The sequence below is a fragment of the Protopterus annectens genome, chromosome 11.part0 (genome assembly GCF_019279795.1).
Source record: "Protopterus annectens isolate FY-2018-M chromosome 11.part0, PAN1.0, whole genome shotgun sequence".
NCBI classification, from domain to species: Eukaryota; Metazoa; Chordata; order Ceratodontiformes; family Protopteridae; genus Protopterus; species Protopterus annectens.
In genome coordinates, this window is record NC_056745.1 from 296,711,941 (window position 1) to 296,736,805 (window position 24,865).

Consider the following 24,865-nt stretch of genomic DNA (forward strand, 5'->3'; position numbering starts at 1 on the left):
TGTTCATGTGGTAGGACTTCATCTGTTATTAATTTGGCTGCACAGTAATGTATCCTATTTACTTCTGCTATATTGCATGAATCTCTATGGACAGCCCTAATTATTGTGTTCATTTGCTTTATCAAACTTCTAACTTTTTGGGTTTTATTGCCCTTCTGCAGTCTATTTTTTTCATTGATCTTAATATGTCTAGCCATCTCTATTAAATCAAGCAACTCAGAGCACATTCTTTGTTCTCCATTTCCTGCAAGCATTCTATAGAAAGTTCCAGAGCATCTTCCTGTGCCATGTTCTCTTCAGTTTTGCCCTGTGTTATCCATTGCTCCTTCTTATGGGAGTTCACTGGCCTATCATTCCACAACATTGACTGTATCAGAGTTGCAACAGCTTCCTGTTCTTTCCCTTGCTGTATAGCTCCAACTGAACATTTGTGCTATTTTCCTATTGGAGGCTCCAAAGTATATTCATATGTCAACTGATTAGATGTTTCTTTCTCCACTGGCTTCTCTTTAATTTGTGTGTCCATTGCTCTATCCTATTGTGTTGTTATCGGAGTTAAATTTTCTACACTAAATCCTTCAGTTTGCAGGTAATCCATAACCTCAGTTTCTATTTCTTTAAATTTTCCATTACTAATTAATTTTTTTACTTTTCCTCTTTGTTTTCTTATTTTTGGATTGCAAAATTTTCCATATCCAGATGTGTTTGCCTGTATTTCTCTTTAAATATCTTTGGCACTGGTCTTTTCCCATTAATTAGTTTTGCTTTCTCCTTTGCATAAATATTGCACAATATTAAATATCTTTTTCTTTCCCATGTCCACATTTCTTCAGATGTCTCCTGCTCCTCTTGTTTCTCCTTACTTTGGGGACATTGTGTGCTTCAAGATGTGAGACCAAACAGAGGACTATAGAAGGGACTTCTCTATCTGTAATAGCATTTTCTTGGGCCCAATATAGCTGAGAGGTGTAACCTCTCAAGCAAAGCTTGGGTCTGTCCTGGCGTCTCCTCCTGCAGCTCAGTGTGAAACACCTCTAATAAAAGGCACCAATGGGGAATACCTTTATTAGCTTCACAAAACACCTCTACTAACATCTCTCAACCCAGAAGACTACAGGCATGAGTGCCACATGTTTACAGACTGCCAGGCTGATTGGATTATGCCTGTCAATCTGGAAAGTGATTTTGTTAAGCATACTAGATCCATATATGTTACAATATCATATATGCATAGAGATATAGTCCTGTGTGTGTGTGTGTGTGTGTGTGTGTGTGTGTGTGTGTGTGTGTGTGTGTGTGTGTGTGTGTGTGTGCGTGCATGTGTGCGTGCGTGTGTGTGTGCGCGTTTGTGTGAGTGTGTGTGTGATGTGTGTAATATATGTTTTATATATATATATATATATATATATATATATATATATATATATATTTATTTATTTATATATAAATATATGGGTCTATGTTGATTGATCAAAATTTCACAATCTTGAAAAAGCAACATCGAGACCCATTAAAGCGAAAGTGCACTACATCGACAGTGCTTTTTCCCAAAAGCCATTTCTCTGTACCGGAAAAAAACAATAAAAAAAATACTTTAAACAGTATTTTGCAGGGGAGCAAGCACCCCTGCACCCCCCTCACACCCCCCTACTTAAACATACTAACTCCGAGATCACACTACAGTGGGGAAAAAAGTTATGTTTCCTTATCCCCACTGTAATATGCTTCAGAGAACTGGCTTTTGCGAAAGTGCACTTTCGATTTAGTGCACTTTTGCTTAAATGGGTTCAATCTTCTGGTTGTCGAGAAAGTGTGTTTTTGACAATCAGAAGTAGGCCTATATATATATATATATATATATATATATATATATATATATATATATATATATATATATATATATATATATATAGAGAGAGAGAGAGAGAGACATAGATGTATCATACATTTTTGATTTATCTGTCCACACCCTATTTATCTTAACTTCTGCTCGCATTACTCATGAGCAATCTCTTTTTTGACATCTCTTCTATCTATGACCTCAAAAACTTAGTATAGAAATCTACTTAAAAAGGTGTAGTGTAGATATTTGAAATTGTACACCAACTTCCTGACTGTATTCTCTTCCGCCATAAAGGTAACACTACATCCCTTCTAGAAAAAAATCTCCTGAAATAACAGGCTTAGAAATTAGCCAAGCAAGCTGTCTGAGAAAAGAGATGCAGACAATCTGTGTACTTATAAATCCTGATAAATATGCCTTTTTGAAAAGAATTTCACATTCTGTCATATCTTTTTACACAAAATAAATAAACTGTTTTAAAGCATATATCATGGCATATATAACTACCTTGATTCTATTTTTTACAAAGACAACAAAAAAAATCACCAGGAAAAGGTAATGATAGAGGCAAAATGTAATTAGTTTATTTAGTGTTTTTTGTCCACCTTGTAGAATGGACTTCATTAATTCTCACAAGTATCAGTTGTAGCCTCATGAAGTTTATTTTCCTGGCACTTGAATGACATGCCAGACTTGAACTGATAATTGTTGATCTCTGCTCAGAAACTTCTCTTGTTTTAGACTGTTACTTATACAATGAGGAGCTTCTGATATCTTAAGTTAGAGTACTCAGGTCCAAAATGTCTGAATATAGTTTGTCGATCAGTGCATTAACCTGGTTATCAAAATGAAATAAATGCAAAACATGTTGAAGGCTTTAGAGGTACACACCAGTGAGTACACTGCAGTTTCTAATACGAGCATCTCAAAGTATTAGATGCAAGACATAGAGAGAAGAAAGTGTGCTTTTATTTATTGACTAACATTTGCTACCCGGATTGTCCATCTGGGCATAAGTTGCCCCTTTTCATCAGTGGTCCCAGAAGAAAAGCTCCATGCATGAATAGTTGTATAAAAAAAGGCAGATAAGAAAAAATACAATAACTTTAAGCAGTTCAACAAAGTTAGAAGTAGTTTTTAGTATAAAATGAATGTATACAAGTTATTTACAATTTTTTTATATTAATATTTCAGATGTTTCAACGAGATCACAAGTTGTTTGCTTCACACTTTGCAGTCTGAGTTCTGCATTTCAGCTCTGGAAATGTCTTCAGATGACACTTTCTATGCATGTGTTGACTGGACTATACCAAAATAGGCAATCTGTTACTTGTTCCTTGTGAAATACATTTGGTATTTGATTGGTAAAGTCTGTGATAAAACACACACACACACACACACACACACACACACACACACACACACACACACACACACACACACACACACACACACACACACATACATGAAAAAGCATTAGTAGCTCAGTGAAGAAAAGTTATTCTTGCAGCTGTGAAGTCTTTGCGCTGGATAACAAGAAACAAGACCTGCCTGTGCATCTTCTGCTGAGGATGACATTTCATTGTATGTATTACGAGACATAGTTTAACTACACTTTTCAAGTGATGCCAGGAATTCTCTTGGACATTTTACACATGGAGCTGTACGTCTGGCTGCATTAAGTTTGTACTTTCTTTACAGATGCTTACCAAGAAAGGGTGACTTAATGCCTAGGAATTATGATTGTTTTTTCCTTATACGGTATCTGTGGAATGCTATGGGTCTCTGAAAAAAATGTTCTCTATCATCTTCTGTGTTTGGAATTTTTGAAAACATATCTAAGTAAGAAGTTACAGAACCAAAGCAAGAGAATTACTTGAATGTAACCTCACTAATACAAGTAAAATCTGTTTATTGCATCATGTAGATGCAATGTGGAACATTCCCTAATGCTTAGGTCTGAAAGAAATCAGCAAACATTATTTTGAAATTAGATCCTGTTAGTTAAGATTGCTTTAAATTTCACTGTACTGTTTTTTTCACTGGACCATTGAGAAATACCATCCAAACTTTAACTGAAGAGGCAGCATCCCTTCTAAATATCCTTACCAAGCTTTAGTTCACAAGTGACTATATTCTTGAGCTCATGATTTGAAGATGCCATATTAAAAAGTGCGCAAAATAATTTTTCTATAGTATGATGTCAATATGCTCGCAAGAAAAAGCATCATACCTGATGAATTATTTCTGGCAAGTATAGCTGCTGAAAGTGTTCGCACGCCTCGCTGCCAAGAACGACAGCGCAAGGCTCGATTTATTGCCAAAAGTGGAGCCTGCAATGTGTCTCACAAGAACATCCGGGAGCAAGGCAGATTCCTTCAGGATATCTTCACCACACTGGTGGATCTAAAATGGCGTTACACCCTTGTCATCTTCACCATGTCTTTTCTCTGCAGCTGGCTGCTTTTTGCTATGATATGGTGGTTAGTAGCCTTTGCACATGGAGATCTGCAAGTTAGTTCTGAAGTCATGCAGTCATGTGTGACTAGTGGAGATGTGAAACTTAGCCCTGAGTCTGCACCTCCTTGTGTGACTAATGTCAGGTATGGCCATGTGTGACTAATGTCAGGTATGGTTAATGTGTGACTAATTTCAGGTATGGTTAATGTGTGACTAATGTCAGGTATGGCCATGTGTGACAAATGTCAGGTATGAGTAGTGTTCTTTAGTTTAACTTGTCACTGTATAAAAAAAGCTGTAATATAACTGCCTGTAAGGGAAAAACACTAAGGTAAAAAGGGTCAGTCTTACACAGAGACAGATGTGTGAATTTGTTGTAAAAGGTAAAGGGAGATGTATTACTTATTTATTTGTTAACCAAGTAACTCCACAAGGCATGTGTTTTTCTTTTCAAGGTCACCCTAGCAGCATTGTTTGGTTTGTGACATGTTCAGATTTGCAAAGTAGGCATATGAGAAATAAGGGATTCAAATGCAAGCTTGTTAGCAGCTCATAACTAAAATCCTTTGTGTTACTCTGCCAGACAATTAGATTAACCAGGTAGGTCCATAATTATCATATGTCCCATGTACAGGTGTGATTTACAAATTCAAAAATTTAAGTGACTGCCTCAGGATCACACAGAATGCAACACAGCTAATGAGATTCAAACCATCTATTTTTTTGTTAAATTAATATACCAGAAGAATACAGGATGGAAAGATGAGTAAGATGCAACTAATATCAGCTACATAAACTATTTGTAGCTCAGTATACAAGACTTTCTTATCTGGTTTGTTTTTCTGAGCCACTCACTATCAGTCACTAAGTTTGTGCCTAAATATAAGATATTAAGAATCCTTCCAAGGCTAAAGCACCTTAAATGGATTCATAAATCATTGACAACTGGTAAGATCCTCTGGACACTTTTGTTTTTCATATAAATTACCTATTTTTGTTACTAGATATGAAATCTAAACAATTTCTGATGTTAGAAAATGTACAATTCAAAGCTTATTATATACCAGCACTGAGTTACTGCATATTTTTATTCATAGCATTGTCATCTGGACAGCATCTGAAAAGCAGTGTATATTTTGCACATATCATGTGTCAGGCAACAGTTTGTCTTTTGGTTACACCTCCATACCTCCATCACAGAGTAACATTTACTTTATGTCTTGTTTCAACTATCAATAAAATAGATCATCTTTGATCTTAGCCTTCACTTTAGTACATAACTCTATAAGCTCTCTTACTTTCAAAATCCCTAAGCACAGACTGTTGGAATATAATGTTTCATGTGGCCCACCTCAAATGTAATATAATGTATTATAATGAATGAGCTTTCAACAGTGTGCTAAGTTCATTGTCTCTCAAGCTGTACCTCAAAACATCCTACAAAACCTATAGCATTCTGCTAAAGATATTTTCCAGGCAGTATATGCAAATGCTGTGGCTGTTATAAGCAGCACTACATCAGTTTAGACTGATGCAGAATTTGTAGACAGAAGGAAACACCTGGCTGTTTAGCAAAGGTGGTTGAAGCTATGCACTGTTAATAATTCTCATTCTGTAGCCCTATGATTGATTCTCACATTCTACCCTTAAAAAAGAAAAAACGTTTGACTGAGCAAGTCATTTAATAAAGCAATGCTCCTGAGTCTCCCCTGGAAAAAAATACTTGCCTGTAGTGATCTTATCTGGTTAACAAAAAAAAATCAAAATGTTTTACTTTATGTCTCAATTGTAGTGGAAATAAGGTTTAGTAACGTAGTGCTTTTGTTACAATCTTACAGTTTTTAAGAATTTGTGCATGATATATTAAATTCTACTCAAGACTGAGAAATAAAGCAGCATAATGTTTCATGGAAGTGCTACTTACATGAACTACGCAGCTGGTCTTCACCTTTTTAACTTATGTAGATTGGCTGAATCTCTGAAAGTGTTAATGCCAAAGTATTTTTCTTTCAACAACTTCAAACTGATTTTATTAATTTTTGTAAAATGCAGTGTTAATGCAGGTTGCTCAAGTCAAGCTGTCTCCATTCACATTAGAGGTCAAAAACAGATGTCAGAATTGAGCTCTAGCCATCCCCTGCTATGCGATAAAATTCAGCTCTCTCACTGCATTTGTATCACAAAGGGTTTGATAGAGCTGGTCAGTTATGTAATAAGTTTGCTCTTAACACTTTTCAAACAAGTAAATGTTTCACAGCAACATGCACTGTTAACGGTATTAAGTATACATTAAATAAATAAAATGAACTTTTTTTACCAGCATAATCATGATTATTGTTGCAAAACAGACACATAAATGAAATTAATTGGTGAAGGCAAGTAGTGTTTGCTATTAGAAAGGTTTTGAAATTATGTTTTACTTGTGAAAAGTGTTAAGGAGGCAATTTCAGCTCTGCTCAGTTCTTAAAATTCTGGCTTAAGCATCTTTTCATTAGTGAGATTTTGCATAATGTTTGATATCTCCTATTGAAAGATAAATTGCTTAAAATCAGACTGATGTTCTGCATCCTGCAAGTCACATGCCTGAAGCACAGAATGTGGCAGCTTTACTGGAGCTACATTGTTGAGAAGAGGGTATCTGGAGCAGAAGTAATGTTTCCATAAAACAGAAATGAGTGTGTGTGTGTGTGTGTGTGTGTGTGTGTGTGTGTGTGTGTGTGTGTGTGTGTGTGTGTGTGTGTACATGCTAATGTTTCTTTTATTTTGGACAGGACTTTTTCTGTTCACAAGTGGCTTGGAGTTTGTTTGTGTCTTTTGGCTTTTCCCGGTTAGGGGTCGCTACAGCGGAACTCCGGTCCACTAATGATTGGCAGTTGATTTTTACGTACCAGCTTGCTAGGCCTGACGCACAACCTTCAACGAAGGTACGTCCATTCACACATGTCTCCATGCAGAAGACGCTCTAGCTGAGAATCGAACCAGACAGGGTCTTACTGTGAGGCGACAATGCTACCGCAGCACCACCACCACGGAGTAGTAGTATAAAATGTGAGGTCCACAAAACATGTACTATGTCTGATTTTATAGACCTCATGTCCATTATGGATACCTCATCATCATCATCAAGAGAGGGGAGAGGAAAGGAGATAATGTGAGGAAGAAAAGAGGCAAGTAGACAAGAGAGAGAGGAAGGGTGGAGGGGGAGAGGATAGGAGAAGAAATGAATGGGAGGTTAGGGGACCTATTGCTCACAGGCATTTCCTACATGGGGTTGGCGTATTGCATCAACTGTCTCCATTTCTCTTGATTCAATGCCACTCTCCAGCCTTTTACATTAATTGTGCTTGCCTGAGGCAGGTCCTCTTTCATGCAGACAATCCATCTCGTTGTTGAATGTCCTTATTTCCTCTAGCCTTTTTCCTGTCTCTCACAAATCTTAATCATCAAATTATATTATGCTTTCCTGAACATGGGCTTGAACCACTGTAATCTGTTCTCTATGACCATCCCTACAACTAGAAATACTTTGATTTCTACTCTGATGTCATAATTGTTTCATCTGTCCCACAGATCTCAGACACTTCATCTCCATCGACCTTGGCTTCCACAACTGCTCTGCCTTCACTGCCCTGGTTTCTGTGCCAGACAGAAGTATTGGTTATACTACTGGTTTGCAAAGCTTTCTTTTCATCTTCTTTGGAATTCTTCTGTTACACACTATTCCTCACACTATGGGCAAGCTGGCTGCAGACCCTCTTATTCTAGTTTTCAACTCCTCATTCAGACTTTCCATTTCTCAACCACTCATCCCAGATACAAGAACCTGTTAACCTGTTCTACTATATTACCTGATATCTCAGTTTTTAGCTTCTTCTGATTTCCCCCATTTGCTGACATGAATGACAACTGTGCTGTTTGTACTAAGTTTCATGTCATGTGCTTTCAGGTTTGCATTCCATCCTCCTGTAATTAGTTGAATTTCTGTTTAGAGTCTGCTTGTAATGTCACATTGTCTGAATCCAGCAGTTTTTCTGGTCTGCCCCCTCCAAATTGTTTGCTGGCGTAGTCCAGCACCAGTATAAACAGCACCACCACTCCCAATGGGAACTCCTCTGTGAGACCAAACATTATTTCTGCTGGTGTCATTGGTCCTTCTACATAGCCTACACTAACTCGTCCAGTATTTCCAGGATATTGAACTACTGCAGGATTGGCCATGTCAACTTTCGGACCATGTCACATGCTTTCTCCAAGTCTTGCAATGCTCATATGGACACTTTCCTTGTATCTAGCCTTTTCCCCACTATCTGCCTCACTGCATACATTGGGTTGGTTGTACTGGATTCTGATCTGCATTCAAACTGCTCCTCTCCCATTTTTTCTTTCTACTATTCTAAATATTCATTAAAAAAACCTTCATTATGGAAACCTGGTAGAGTCAAAATTCAGGCCCGCTCCTGTTTTTTTTTTACATTTTTCTAAGTCTTAAAGCTATTCACAGCCTCAGGACTGGGAATTTGGTTAGGCAAAGAGGTGAGGGAGTAGTCAAGTGTGTTTCCTCTTGTTTAAAACTGTTGAAACTACATGCTGTTGAGGACAACTTTTTTTTTTCATTTGCACTGACTGCATGAATAAATCACAAATTTCTCCTGGCCTATCATCCATAGGAGATTTCTTCACATGATTTCATAGATTTCCTTGTCATAAGTCATTTAGATGGTACGTTCTTGGTGAGTTTAATGGTTGGGTAGAAGATAAGACCTACAAATTCTCCAAGGAGTTCCTGAATTTAATGTAGTTCTTCATCTTTACTCAGTTTTTTAACTGCAGCTTATAAGTTCAGCAATTCATTAGACATAGACAATTCCTGCTTGATTTAGAATCCAGGGACTTGATGGTTTATAGTTACTAGGATAACTGCCTTGAAAGGCTGTATTAAGCCTAGCCAATAATCTAAGGTCAGAATCGAACCCTGTACACCTTCTGTATATGAGGTGACCTTAACCATTATGCCAAAGCCATCCCACATGGTGCAACTAGTTTCCTGGATGAACCATTATCTGCTGCTCTTCAACCTTTGACTCCCTTTTCTTCAGTCACTCCACCATATACTATGGCCAAGTATAGAAATCTTAGGACAGGAACTTCTGACACCCACTGTCCAATTCATGGCCATTTTTGTCAGAGGGCAAGACTATTGATGACCCAAGTAGGCTGGCTATAACTTAAAATTAAGTCCTGTAGAGCTGACTATTCTAGACAGTTATTGCCCTGTCTCTAACCACCTCTTCATTGGTAACTTTATAAAATGTTTCATGCACAGCTGTATTTCTATCTAATATCTTATGACCTGTTTTATCCATGTCAGTTAAGTTACAGACCTAGGCACAGCATGTAAAAAGCAATCATAAGAGTTGTGAATGATCACACAATATCAAAGAGGGCAAATAAAATAGTAAATCCTGATAATGCTCAAGCTGTCTATAACATTTGATATGGCAAATCATATGATCTTGATTGACTGCTTGAACTAGTACTGTACTATGGCTCTATATTAGCTTGCGAAAATGCGATTTCAGCAAACACCTAAACATCGACCACATCAACAAAAATTGTTTTAGTGATTCACTGAATTTACCAAGGGCAAGTAAATACTTGCCCTGCAGCACAACAGACCAACATGTAAGCAAATCAAACCCACCCAGGTGGGGAGTTTCATCCCCCTCACACCTCCCAACTATATATAACAAGTCCAAGATCATTCTACAATGGAGAAAAGGGTAAAGTTCAGTAGTAGGCCAACTATTTCTTTGCCCTTGGTAAATTCAGTGAATCACTGAAATGATTTTTGCTGAAGTGCTGTCGATGTTTAAGTGTTCGCTGAAACTGCATTTTGGTAAACTAATATTGACCCTGTGGTATCACTGGTATGCTTCTGAACCAGGTTAGATCAAATCTTTTTGGGCACATGCAACATATAGTTTTTGCTCTAAATTCATCATTATTCACACATACTCTTAAAGAGCATTGTACCACATGGTGCAGTCTCAGGTACTTTATTATTTGCCAGGTATGTATCACCTCTCAGAGGAATTATTAGAAGGAATGGCATTTCATATCAGTCTTATGCTGATGATACTCATCTTTAACTTTCCTTCTCTCTGGGTCAAGTGCCAAATTTTACCACTTAAGAAGACTGTTTGAAATCTATTCTTGACTGGATACATACAAATCAACTGAACTTCTATCCAATCAGGAAGGAGCCACTACTAGTACATGTTGCCATTCCTCTATCACTGAATCAGCTGGTGTCACCTTTGTTAATTCATGTCAAGTTACCTCAGTTAATGTATGGCAATGCCACTGATGTTAATTTTGTTAATCTGTGGCAATGCCAATGACGTCCCCTTTGTTAATCTATGGCAATGCCACTGGTGTTAATTTTGTTAAACTATGGCAATGCCACTGGTGTTAATTTTGTTAATCTGTGGTAATGCCACTGGTGTCAGCTTTGGTAATCTATGGAAATTCCACTGGTGTCAGGTTTGGTAATCTATGACAGTTCCACTGGTGTCACCTTTCTTAAGCTATGGTAATTCCACTCATGTCAAGTTTGGTAATCTATGCCAATTCCACTGGTGCCAGCTTTAGTAATCTATGTCAGAAATCAGTTGGAACTCATTTTTTGGGGTTTGTGATCTGTGCGTAATTCTTAATGACAAGCTGAATTTTCAGACTCGGGTATCACTGCTTATAAAGATATCCTATTTTCATCTTAGAAATATTACCCGGTCCCAGGGTAAATCTTTTCTCAGTAGTAAATGTAGAAGTGCTTTCCTACTTGGACTACTGCAGTGCTGTGTACCTTGCCTGTTGGAATGCAATTGATAATGCCTGTGGAATATGCAGAACTTCTGAAGCTGCTCGACTTCTGGTGTGCCACTATTAGGTTGGCTACTACAGTTCCAGTAAAAACATTAGATGCAGCTTGCACACAACCTGTTGCATGACAAAGGGTAGTTGTGTGTAAATTGCATTCAGTGTTTTTATTGGAACTGTGGTAGCCAGCCTAATATTGATCCCAAGTAACATAGTTGTACATTTTAGTGTTTAAAATTTAAAGTTAGTTTCTTGGTACACATCCAGTTCCATAGGAGGATAAAGTTAGTCTGTAAAGTAGTTGTTATCTCCATGTGAGACTTAGACAATCTAGTGATGACAGTGTGTCCACATAAAGCAACATGGTTGGCCTGGTAGTTCCTGGGGAGGTCATTTATGAAAAGGGAAAACAAAAGGACACTCAAAGCCGATCCTTGAGGAACTTACATGTTGTTAGGTGGTGAATTGGGGTTGTCAGCATTGTGGAGGTAGTCACTGAACCAGGAGCGCACCTCTTCTGAGAAATGACATTTTACAAGTGTTAGCAGCAGTATGCCATAATCTACACATTTAAGTGTTTGTTTTAGGTCAATAAACACAGCCCCAGTGAATTTGTCTTGGTCCATGTTATTAAAGATTGCATTGGTAATGGAACAATTTGTTGTCATGGTGTTATACCTGGGTGTGAAGCCATGCTGCTTCTCAGTAAGAATGTTGTAGCTGTCAATCAACTGACATATGTGTTTATATATATATATATATATATATATATATATATATATATATTTTTTTTTTTTTTTTTTTTCAAAGAGTCTGGAAATAGGGTTGAGGTTAGCAACTGGAATTTTGGAAAATGTTGCTTTAGGGATTGGAATGACTGAGGAAATTTTGAAAATAATAGATGTTCTCTTGATAGAGAAATGTTACTATGTGGGCAAGTGATGCTACTTGCAAATCTTTACCTAGTTTGAGCAGAAGTAGATGAAATATCTAGAAGTGGGCTTTAGCATTTCAGGGAATTTTGTCAGGTTATTTTTTTTAATTTGCTTTTTAGTAAAGTCTTTAAACGTGAGGTATTGGAGTTGAGAAATGTATGTAATGGTTGCTCAGGTATGGCTGGGTGAGCTTGGTTAAAAATGGAGGTGGGAGTTTGTGAGTTAATAATTTTGAGCTGAATGTCATTAATTGTAGAAAAAGTTAAGTCTATAGTGTTATTCCTGGGTCTAAAGACACTGTATTTTGAGAGTGTTTTAACAATGTTCCAGAACTGCTCGGATTGCCAAGCTGGATTCTCTGTTGATTCATAAAGTAGTCAGACTTAGTTTTATTAGTACTGAATCTGGTTAACTTTCTTAGGTGCAAGTAATTTGCATGGTGTCTGTGTGGTTGGAGTTTTGCTTCCATTCACTCCAAAAAGTGTCCCTATTTTTAGGGTTAGAACAATGTGTCGAATTAGCCAGGATACTTTTTGCTCATTTGCTGACTTGTCAGAGCATGGGCTAAATTCTTGGCTAGGCGTGTAAGGGCCTCAGGGCCAATAGCCTAGTAACTTCCTATGATCCTATATACTTTCATCTTTTAAGTCCATGCGGCTGTGTTAACATGGCTAAAAATGTTTGTCTCTTATTATTCTTATTGGTTTATTGTAAGTGCTTAGTAAGATAAACATTGTAGTCTAAATAAATGCTTTTCTATTTTAACTTGTACTAATGCTGCTTGGCTTCCAGTTTTACTTTTATGAGGCTCAAATTATTGTGTTTTTATGAGTATGTTTGTGGTTGACTATTTTTTTTTGTTTAAGTTGTTTTTTGATATATGTAGGCCTTTCTTTATTGTATTTAATATACTTTTTTGCTATGAGAGAGACAAAAATGAAGGGCAGTTATGTGTGAATCACTTAGAGTGTCAAGGAGGGGAGAGTGAATTGGAGAGAGGAGGGATATGACAGGCAGGGAGAAAGAAGAGAGAATGAAGGAAAAAGGACAGGAGGGAGATAAGAAACAAGAGGAGTGAGAAAGAGAAGACGAGAGGAGGAGAGCGGAGAGGACAGGAGATGGCAAGAAAGAAGCAGGGGTGAGACATTAGGAGAAGGACTTTGTGGGTTAATAACAAAAGTGGGAATTGTAGAAGGGAAAGGAAAGGATAAGAGACAAGAAAGGAAGAGATAAGGGGAGGAGATAAGAGAGCAGGAAAGCACTGAGGGGTGGGAGGAGATGATAATAGACAAGCAGAGGAGAAAAGAGGTGAGATAAGAGGAGAGGGAAGAAGAATAGATTGGAGTGGATGAACAGAGTGGAGGGGAGAGGAAAGGAAAGGAGATAACGTGAGGAAGAAAAGAGGCAAGTAGACAAGAGCGAGAGGAAGGGTGGAGGGGAGAGGATAGGAGAAGAAATGAATGGGAGGTTAGGGGACCTATTGCTCACAGGCATTTGCAGTTGCATAGGTGTGTATTGATAATACATAAGTGGGGCTCAGTATCAACAGTTCTGTGTTCATCAGCCAGCTCTCCAGGAATAGGACACCAGATGCAGCAGGCTATTGCCTGCATGCTGATTAGCAGGTAAAGAAGAGAAAGCTGGTTCATCATGTGCTGGTGGTATAAGAGGTACAGAATATATTGCCTGCTGACTGAACATTTGTCTCACTTTATTTATCTTCTGATTTAATTATTTAATATCATTACTTGGAAAAATAATTTTTGCCTCCATCATAATAAAAATTGTTATCAGGCAGCATCAATGAGGCAACAGGATAACAGGTGGTGCATCTATCCTTATTACACTGCCCCACACCGAAAGGCAGAACTGTTGCCATCAATCGGAATCACAGAAAGCAGATCAGGAAGAAGACAAGCAGGCTTTGATTTCAAATTGTCAGTGTCCTCTATTGGAGAAGCAAAGTTGGCCTGTTGCATCTGTTCTATATGAACAGTTTCTTCAGTCTTCAGTAACAAGAAGTGTCCAGTGAAATGTACCAAGAATGAAAGTCAGCGTCTTAGCCTTTACCCATAAGATTCCAATTGGGCTTAATCTTCTAACCATAAATCTGCAGGTCATAGGCCACTCCAGTGGTGAGAGAGATAACATCCTGACTACAGCCCAGGTGATCCACGTTTGATTTTTAGCTCAGGTAACTGATAGAGCAGCAGGGAGGGAAGGGTGTTACAATCCTGGATGGGGAGAACTGGTCCTGTAGGTGCCCCTATGATTATCTCTGGTGGTGGCTGGGGATGTCAAACTGGGAGGCATAGTCTAGGATTGGATAGAATAGGTTGGAAGCATGGCTAGGGGTAGGGTGAAATGCCACACATGCACATTGCATGTTGACCCCATAGATGGTCCACTGGGGTAACAGAGAGGGAGGGAGAGTAATGGGGTAAGTCATAAAATGATCCCTTCACAGTGGGTGTAGTCATCCAGATCTGCAGAAAGTGTTTAAGGTCTGCACCAGATCCAAAAGGTAAAAGCAGTGTAACCACACTACTTAGAACCAAATGCTGTTCAAGGATGCCATAGACTCCATTAGACGGTAAAACCATGGTTTATGGTACTCACAGTCCAAGGTAAACCACATTTTTTATAAACTATATCCAAGGTTAAGAGCTTTCTTCTACTTCCTTTTAAAATGTAGACTTCATCAGAACCAACAGTTTCCAGCCCATCTATGGATGTGGGATACACTCTGTATGGTACCCTCATCACTACCGACATTGTTTTTTATCATTCTCATACTTTGCACATCTCTGGTTTTGTGTTTTCCTGAAAATAATGGAAAAGATATCTCTCATTGCATACATTCTGATTAAACTTAGACAGCGGCACTGGAGGCATTGAGTCTCCTACCGCCTGCTTCTACAAGGTGGCATTCAAGTAGCAGCTTTCTCAAGCAAGAGTTTACAATACTTCCTTATAATTTAAAAAATTCATTGACTTAAACAGCTGCCATTAATCTGATCTCATCACTGCAGACCAACCTTCCCAGCAAATTCCTGGGCAATTTACGATCTAGAAATGAGGAACACCACCATTCATCATGAGTTAGCCTTAACTGAGGTAAATTATTTCAATACATTTCAAATGAATTTGCTTACGTCACATTTCATTGCATATTTCATGAAATGGCAATAACTAGGATATATTTATTAATACACTGTTGTCACATATATTAAAAGTACTCAATTGTATTTATTACTGCTTGGTGTCACTCATTCTAAGCCTTTTGGTTTAAACACTTGGGCTTCGGACCAGTTGTTTTGCACTGAGAGGGTTTGTGGTCTGCACTGTAGTGGCAGAACAGGTAGCTTACATCCTTCTAGGTTGGGAATTGCTGATTGAGGGCTCAGTGTCTGTTATTCTAAAAGTGTATTAATTCTGGTTTAAGCACTTGGGCTTTCAGGCCAGTTATTTTACATTAAGAGGGTTCGTGGTCTGCACTCTTGTGGGAGGAGAGGCTGGACTCTGCCCTTCTGAGCTAGGAATTTCTGGTTGAAGGCTTATAGTGCATGCATATCTGAACTGCTTCTTACTGAAGTCGGTGTGCCTTGTTTGCTGTGGCATAGACTGGATTCGGGCCTGCTGGATCTAGCTTTGTTTGTGTAACTTGAGCACTAATCCAGGCATTCTCTAAAGTATTCAATTGTATTTATTGCTGCTTGGTAGTAACTTGATTAAAGTGTAGCTATCATTCTAAGTCTTTTGGATTAAGCACTTGGGCTTCAGACCAGTTGTTTACATTAGGAAGGTTTGTGGCATGCACTGTGGTGGCAGGACAAGTAGCTTTCATCCTTCTAAGTTGGGAACTGCTGATTGAGAGCCCAGTGTCTGTTATTCTTAAAGTGTATTAGTTCTGGTTTAAGCACTTGGGCTTCAGGCCAGTTATTTTACATTAAGAAGGTTTGTGGTCTGCACTCTTGTGGGAGAAGAGGCTGGACTCTGCCCTTCTGAGCTGGGAATTTCTGGTTAAAGGTTTGTAGTGCCTGAATATTTGAATTGTATCTTACTGAAATTGGTACACCTTGTTTGCTGTAGCATAGACTAGATCCAGGCCTGCTGAATCTAGCTTTGTTTATATGCTTGTTGTTTGTTTGCTTGTTATTTCCCTGGAACGCAAATTCCACCTAATACGCAGCTTCTCAGCGCTTCTGTGGATATCTGCATTGCTTACTGTACTTATTTCCTTGTTTCACTTGAAAGAAAGTTACTGTTTGTCATTTTTTCATTTAAGTTACCTGTAACACATTGCACTTAAGTTATCTGGCACTTGCTCACTAAAGCAATTATATAAGTCAGCAATAAAAATTAAAAGCACTACACCCTCACTCCCCACTGGCCCTGGTTTTCAATTATTAAGGAATTCCCAATATTATTCTAGCATGTCCAAAGGTTAGTTGTCAATCTCCTCTCCGGTCCAGCGGGTGAATCTGGGAATCTTGAGGCAATGTTACAACTGCCTCATGTACACAGACAACCCTCTCCTCCTCCCAACAAATTCCAACACATGTGAGAGATGCAACCATATAGCCAAACTGGAGGCTAAGCTCTCTCAACTCAGTACTGGCATAACCAGTCAGGAGGAGAAGGAAACCACACTCACTACAATTTCAGTCTCACATAGACCTACCACGACAGCAAACCAAACACATAATCACACAAAAACATACTCGGAGGCTCTAAATAAAGATCTGCCGAAGCAGCAGAGACCTCCAAAGCAGACACCCAAGCAGCCGCTACCCTAAAACAAAACACGTGCAACACATATCTCACAAAGCCAGTGTGCCAAACAGTCACAGCCGTTAAGACTAAACAACACACCTGATACACTTGTAATAGGTGACTCTATCGTCAGGCACACTGGCGTCCCGCTCACCAGGCTGAACAAGGAGAGGGTCACGGTGAGCAGCCTGTCGGGCGCTAGGATCCGCCACATAACACAAGCACTCAGGTCACTCCAAGGCAAGTACAAATATGACTCAGTCATTGTCCATGCTGGTGTGAATGACCTGAGACGTACCTCCCTGGACTACATGAAAAGAGACATAAAGGAGCTCTCTGAGCATGTAGCCCAGGCCGGTATGACCCTGACCTTGAGTAGCATCTTACCCTCACCAAGAATGATGCCACAATATGAAGACAAGATGATCAATTTCAACAATTGGCTTAAGTACTGGTGTCATTCAAAGGGGATCCAATGCCTGTCAGCTTGGGATGATATGCTCGACAAGCCACGATGCTTCGCTAGGGACGGCTTGCACCTGTCACCCCTGGGCTTTCGGATATTGGCAAAGGCTCTTGCTACCCCCATAGTGCCTTTTTTAGGCAAGGCTCAAAAGACAAACCCACCTCCATAGGTATCACAAGGGATAAGAAACTAAGAGTAATGCTACTCAATGCCAGAAGTCTAAACCTCAAGATGCATGCACTCAAAACTCTCCTTAGCATGGAGAACATTGATATCTGTGCGGTATCAGAAACCTGGTTCAGGGCTCCCGAGAGCACCCCAGCACTACCAGGTTATACCTCATACCATGCTTTTTGGCCCCAAAACTTGGACCGAACCACAAAAGGAGGGGGAGTATCGATATTCATCAAAGATACCCACACCTCCAGGTTGGTGGCAAAGCACGAAGCATCAGAGACTATCCATGTGCAACTAATAGTGGGTAAAACTGCCTTCCAGTTTATAGCCTGCTACAGACCACCCTCCCAAACACAAGAACCCTACTCGGCCTTCCTGAGAACACTGGAAAATATGAAGGTCTCTCCAAACACCATTATATTGGGCGACTTCAACTACCCAAACATAGACTGGGAGCATTACTCTAGCTCCAACACCCTAGCCCAAAGGTTCCTAGAATTTATAAACTCAAATGCTATGGAACAACTTGTTACCACTCCCACAAGAGGGGAAAACATACTGGACCTGATCATCACCAACATGGGGACTTTATGCTCCAGACCAGAAGTGTATCCCTCACTGGTAAGATCAGACCATAAACTAATCTCACTGGATATTCACATCCCGACCCCACCCCCTGCCCAGAAAACTACAGTGAAAAACTTCTCTAAAGCAAATTTCACACTCCTCAAAACTGAGGTGGAATCCTTCAAAGCCCCCAGGCCTGTGAAAAATACGGCCCAGACCGTAGAATCCTTTATAAACACATTTTATGAACACCTTCAGGAATGCATGGATCATGCGATCCCAAATAAAACCAAGACCCAATCCTCCAAAGGCAGACGTCCTGTCTGGTGGACCCCAGCCATAAACAAACTATACAACAGAAGGAGGAAGCTACTAAATGATAGAGCAAAATCCCAAAAAGGGAAGGCATCACTGATCAGTATTAGCAAAAAACTACGGGCACACATAAAATTGTCTAAGGCCAGCTTCGAGAGAAAAATTGCACAGGACACTAAGGATAATCACAAGGCTTTCTTTAGTTATGCTAGGAACCTGGGTGGTAATTCCCAGATATGCTCAGAATTAGTCCAAAATGACAAAAAATACACAGAACCCACAGACATTGCCAACATCCTAGCTGACAGGTTCAGCGCAAACTTCTCCCCACCAAAAGGGCAAATATCTATCCCAGCAGAGTGCTGCCCCCCTGACATCTCAGATGCTAAGGTAAGAGCCGTCCTCTCCAAAGCAAAAAACACAGCATCAATGGGACCAGATGGTGTCCTGGGCTACGTCCTACATGAACTCCAAGAACAGCTAAACCCAAACATAAAACTACTGTTCAATCTCAGCCTTACTACAGGATATGTGCCCAAAGAGTGGCGTACAGCAACAGTGGTCCCTCTCCATAAAGGTGGTGCCTCAACGGATCCTGGAAACTATCGCCCCATAAGCCTGACTAGCTTGGTCTGCAAAGCTATGGAAAGGATCATCATGGACCTCATAAATAAAGATATTGGGGACCTACAAACACTGGATCCTACCCAGTTCGGCTTTGTTAAGGGCAGATCCTGCCTCTTAAACCTGGTTGATTTCTTTGAAACAGTCACCAAGGCCATTGACAAGGGAAGGTGGTCCACACAGCCAACCTGGACCTCGCAAAAGCCTTGATACAATACCCCACTCGGGCATTATAGATAAGCTCACCAGCTTAAATATAAACCCCTATGTCACTAGATGGATTGCAAACTGGCTCAAGGACAGAACCCACATGGTTAGAATTGCTGGAGCCATGTCAGACTCCAAACCAGTTACAAGTGGTGTCCCACAAGGCTCAGTCCTGGGACCTCTCTTGTTCAGTATATATTTCTCGGAGGTACAGGCCAACACGGAAGGACTGTGGCTGACCAAGTTCGCAGATGACTGCAAACTGGGCGCCATAATTGACTCTCCAGTCGACACAAGCATCCTCCAAAAGGGCCTCATAGAAACAGACAACTGGTGCCAGAGCCATGGCCTCAAGCTAAATGCCAAAAAGTGTATAGTCATCCCCTTTGGCAAAAACAAAGTGCCCACAAATTACCACATAGGTGGTAATCCATTAAGTACAGAAGAAGTAAATATGGACCTGGGGACCCAAGTTGATAGCAATCTCTCATTTGACAACCACGTGGCCAAAGTGGTTAGAAAAACATTTTATATAGCCCACCTAATCATGAAGGGATTCACATCTAGATCAGGGGACATCATCGTGCCTCTTTACTCATCCCTCATCAGGCCCATAATTGAGTACAATGCCCCTTTTGGGATGTACCTTACCAGTCACCTGCAGCAACTGGAAAGACCCCAAAAGTACCTAACCAAGAGGATCAAAGGGCTCAAACAGATGCCATATGCTGCCCAGTTAAAGAAACTCCAGCTCTACTCAGTGGCATACTGCCTGTTCAGAGGCGATCTGTGCCTGATGTATAAAGCCATGTCCAACCCGGAATTAATGGACATGCTGCACCTCAGAAAATCCAAATCCCATCGAGCTACGCTCGAGACTTGAACCTCAGCACTGAAATAAATAGGACATGCTGGAGGGACAGATTCATAACCCAGAGGCTCCCTTCACTCTGGAATAAAATCCCAGTCCAGGTTAGGCAGAGTCCCTCATTGACTCTCTTCAAGAGGAATCTTGATGAGTGGATGGGAGATCATAGGTTTACCCCGGGTATCACTTCTGTGTCACTGTTAGACAGAGGCACAGTATACTAACCTCGAAAAAGGGCATGGCAAAATAAATTTAAAATGGGTGGCGAAAGCCAAGCACATTCTTGCTAGGCTTATAAATGCCCTTGGGCAGATAGCCTAGTATGAACCTATGAACCTATATTTCCAACATGTCATTTGAGGTTTTCTACCTCAAGAATTATGACAATTTTGCAATGCAATGTTTTCACAAAATGTAATTCTGTATTTGACATGCAAAAATCACCTGTGTGGTTTCTGTTGCAGTACGATTCATTGAAACACAATCTCATTGTGGGTTTACTGAAAATCTGAGGTCAATTTTTAAAAAGGAGAATCCAAGTAAAAAAACATTGTACTTGTAATGAGAATTATTTTAAGATTACTGATATTACATTTTGAGAAAAAGAAAAAGAAGTTTCCTGCATAGTGATCACTATACTGCACTCTTATAGGTTTAGTACAACTCTAATGTGGTGACTAATGAACTGGTTCTGCTGTGGATCAATGAACAGCAAAACTACAAGCAACAGAAATGCCAAAAAAATCACCCAAAACACTGAAGAGAAAAAAGTTAACCATACATTTGTGCAGGAGGGCAAGCACCTCACTGAACCCCTTGAAGTTGTATATACCAACTCTGTGGTCAAACAAAAGAAAGAAAAAATCTCCTGAAAGAAGGGAGTCCCTGTGAGTGCACACTTAGACATCACACCAGCACTGATTTCCTATGGAAACCACTGATTGACATTATGTTTGTCAACATCTCCTGCTTTAGGCAACTGATGCTCAAGGAATTTCACCTCCACTACATGAAGAGGAGCCTAACAAATTTCATGATATGGTACGTTTTTTAGGGGGGGTGCCCTTATTTGACAGATTTCCTACACTGTTTTCTCCACATTTCTCAACCCCAGAACTGAGAAAATAATCTTGATATCCATAGCCGGGATGCTTATTTTGCTAAAAACTAGTGATGAAAAGTTATTGGTGCTACGAGAAAAAAATTTCTCCAGGTTAGTTCCCATCTGAAGTGTCTTCTGTGTGGAATCTGCCTTTCTTCCCTATACACTTTGGGCCTTTTGGTAGGTGTTCCAGTTTCTACTCTCCTGCAAAGACTCACTATAGGTAAACTGTTGATCTTTGAAGCTGCTTGCAAGTTTCTGTACTGCGTATGTGTGTGTGTAAGTGACTGCCCACCTCTGTTTGTCTGTATCACTGTCTATGTATATCTGGGGATGGGGTGGAGGAGTGTGTGTGTGTGTGTGTGTGTGTGTGTGTGTGTGTGTGTGTGTGTGTGTGTGTGTGTGTGTGTGTGTGTGTGTCTGTGTGTTATGGTGAAGGCACCGTCTGTACTTACTTACTATGTTTAAACACTCAGATGATCGGTAGTTTAAATTGCTCATCTGAGTGATTCATAATCATGGAAATTATTCTTTGCTGTGATCCATGTCCATGCATGTTGCATATAACTATGAACTGCATGAACTTGGAGACGGGCTAATATTCCTTTCTCAGGAAGGTGAATTGCTTTTTTAAGAAGTATGTGTTTGAACTTGTGTGCATATTTCCTATCAACTGAGGTGACTAAAAGATTATTTTATTTATTTTATTTTTATTTTATTTTATTCTGCATTTGTTGACCGGGCTAGTCTAGCTGGATACATGTCCATTTTCAGTAGAGGCCCGGGGAGAAAATCTCCAATAAAAAAAAACAAAAAGAATAGATACATTTAAAAAAGTAGTAGGAGTTAAATCTTAACAAGAACTAAAAAAGCAGTTGTTACAATTTTTTTTTTTTTTTTTATATATAAAAGATACATTAGTCTAAGCAAGGAATAGAACTAGCAGTAATAATCAATGGGTATAGTATTTGAGATACAATATCTATGTATACATGCATTATTTTTATAATAACATGGTAGTCAGAAATTATTAGGTATTAGAGTAGTTGTAATTTGAAAGGAGAAAAGTTAGTCAGGGTTAGTATAGGAGCAGAGCCAGTGTGTCTTAAGAAAGAGCTTTAGATTCTTTTTAAAGAGTGGCAGTGACATTTGTGTAGTGAGATCAGTGGGTAGTAAATTCCATAGTTTTCCTACAGAGTTAGAGTACAGGGAGTCACCTGCTGAGTGATTGGATCTTGAAGTATTAATCAGCAGTTTATTGGAGGAACGTAGGTTCTTATTGTTATTATAATGATGGTAGAGAGTATAGGGGTGTTGGTGGGCTTATACAGGGCCTTGTGGACAATGGAAAGCTGTAGAAATTGAGCCAGTCTAGTTGTTTTAGATTCAGACAGTGATGGGTTCTGAATGGAGAGCCTGTGGCAAACCTAGCAATATTATTATAGGATGTGGCCAGTTTGTTGAGGTTGTTTTTAGATAAATTAGTATATATAGGGGAGGCATAGAAAAGGGTTGAGATTAAGTGGGTTCTGGCTGTAACAGCCCTAGCTGTTGGAGTTAGAAGGGGCTTAATTCTGTAAATGGATCCCAGTTTTTTGTTCACTAATTTTATTGTATTGTTAATGTGGGTATCAAAGTTGAGGTGGCTGTCAATTGTTATTCCTAAGAGTTTAGTGGTTGGGTCGGGAGAAATGATAGAGCCATCATTTGATAAAAGTGTGAGGTGGATGGGAGTTGATTTTCGGGTTGGAGTGAAAAGTAACAATTTAGTTTTCTTGGGGTTAAGGAGGAGACAGCGGTTTGAAAACCATTGTTCTACAGTATTGAAAGCTTTTTGGGTAAGAGATTTAAGTTCAGTTTCAGAGGTGGCTGTACAAATAATAGTAGAGTCATCTGCATATTGAATGCAGGTGGCATGTGGTATAGCTGTTTGAAGGTCATTAATATAAATGGAAAAAAGGAGTGGACCTAAAATGGAGCCCTGAGGAACACAGAGGGAGATAGGAAGGTTATTAGATAGTTTATTTTGCCAAAGTACCGCCTGTTGACAGTTTTCAAGGTAGGATTTAAACCAATTGTTGGCTTGGGGAGCAAATGAGAGGGATTTCAGTATGTGTAGGAGGAGTTGGTGATTAACCATGTCAAAGGCTTTAGATAAATCAATGAAGACTGCAGAGGAAAGATTTTTGTCGTTGCGGTTTTTGTTAATGTTGTCTGTGAAGGATAGCAGAGCAGTGGTGGTACTGTGGAAAGGTCTGAAACCATGTTGACAGTTGGCAAGCAGGTTGTGGTGGAGAAGGTGTGAAAGTAATTGCTTATGGATGCATTTTTCCATTATTTTTGCAAGGGGAGATAGCAAGGCTATTGGACGGAAGTTAGAATACTCGTTGGAGTGTCCCCCTTTATGTAGTGGAATGATATGGGAAATTTTCCAGATAGATGGGATAGTTCCTTCATTTATGGTTCTGTTGATCAGAATAGAGATGGGGTAAGCTATGGCTTTAGCTCCTCTTTGCAGGAATTCTTCTGGGAGTTGGTCAGCTGATGGTGTGGTAGGCTTTAATTTTAGGAGAAGGGAACAGATGAAGGAAGTAGACACTGGTTGTAAATGGAAAGGTGGAGGTAGGATAGTGGTAGAAGTTGGCAGATTTGAGGTGTCAGGAGAAAGATGGCTAGCAAGATTTTGGATAGCATCAATGAAAAAAGAATTGAAGGCATTAGCAGTATGTGAGGGATTGTCAGGGTTAGAGCCTAGTGGGTTGGGTGTGATAGATTGGCCTGGATAAAGAAGTTTGTTAATGCTAGACCAGAAGTTTTGTGGTGCATTGTGGTAGGTTTGCTGTGTTTAGCAATTCTGTTGATATAGGGAGCTATTTGGATTTGTGTTAAAGTTTATGATTAAGAGTTTGGGGCTGATTGTCAGGTTTGCTAGAAGGTTTTGTGATAGGTGATCCAAGTTGGGTTAGTTTTAATTAACTTGTGTGGTGGGATTTCAGGTTGTTAGTAAAAGTTATTAAGGTTTATTAGTGGAAATTATATTTGTGTCTATGTTTCGGTGATTGTTTTTTAGAAATTGTTAGATGTAGAGTCTAAGTTTCGTGGGTTATGGCTCAGCACAATTGTATTAGCTGTTTTTGTCTCCTTTTTGGCAAATGTATTTGGAGTTCTGATAACAGTATCTGTAAGTGACCATTTCTATAAAAGGGTTTTGGCTGATAAATGTTTGCTGGATTAGAGAGAAAAGCAAGTCTTAAGAAAAGCTTTATTTTTAAATGTACTTTGTTAGGGTATGGGTAAAATTTCTAGTTCTAGAGTAAATCATAGTACTCTGAAATGGACTTGAAGTATAATCAGTTTGAGATGAGTTTTTATTGATTTGTAGAGAGATAGGGTTTGTGTTCTTATAAGGACCTTTGGATATGGAAGTGTGATTGAACTGGCTTGAATCAATGGGAGTGTTGTATAGATCAGATGTGATGGTTAAGGAGCCTGTGAATTCGACATGATGGTTAGATGAGCTTTGTGAGCTTTTTTATATTATAGATGTAGGAGGTAGGTTGTGGTGATAAGTGGTAGTGTAAGCGGCAAGTTGGGAGAAAGGGTTTTGTTATAATCCCAGTTTTGTTGAATTAAAGGTTAATTTTGG

The 24,865-nt window shown here is 39.4% G+C and overlaps 1 protein-coding gene across 1 annotated transcript in view; it reads left to right on the forward strand.

The window, feature by feature from the left end:
• The first annotated feature begins 3,279 nt into the window (after nucleotides 1-3,279).
• KCNJ8 (potassium inwardly rectifying channel subfamily J member 8) overlaps nucleotides 3,280-24,865 on the forward strand; it is a 100,496-nt gene continuing 78,910 nt past the window's right edge. Inside the window, exon 1 of the mRNA XM_044087802.1 lies at nucleotides 3,280-4,446. Within this exon, the coding sequence (XP_043943737.1) occupies nucleotides 4,052-4,446 (395 nt within the window). The 5' untranslated portion in view covers nucleotides 3,280-4,051. The remainder of the gene's footprint in view (nucleotides 4,447-24,865) is intronic.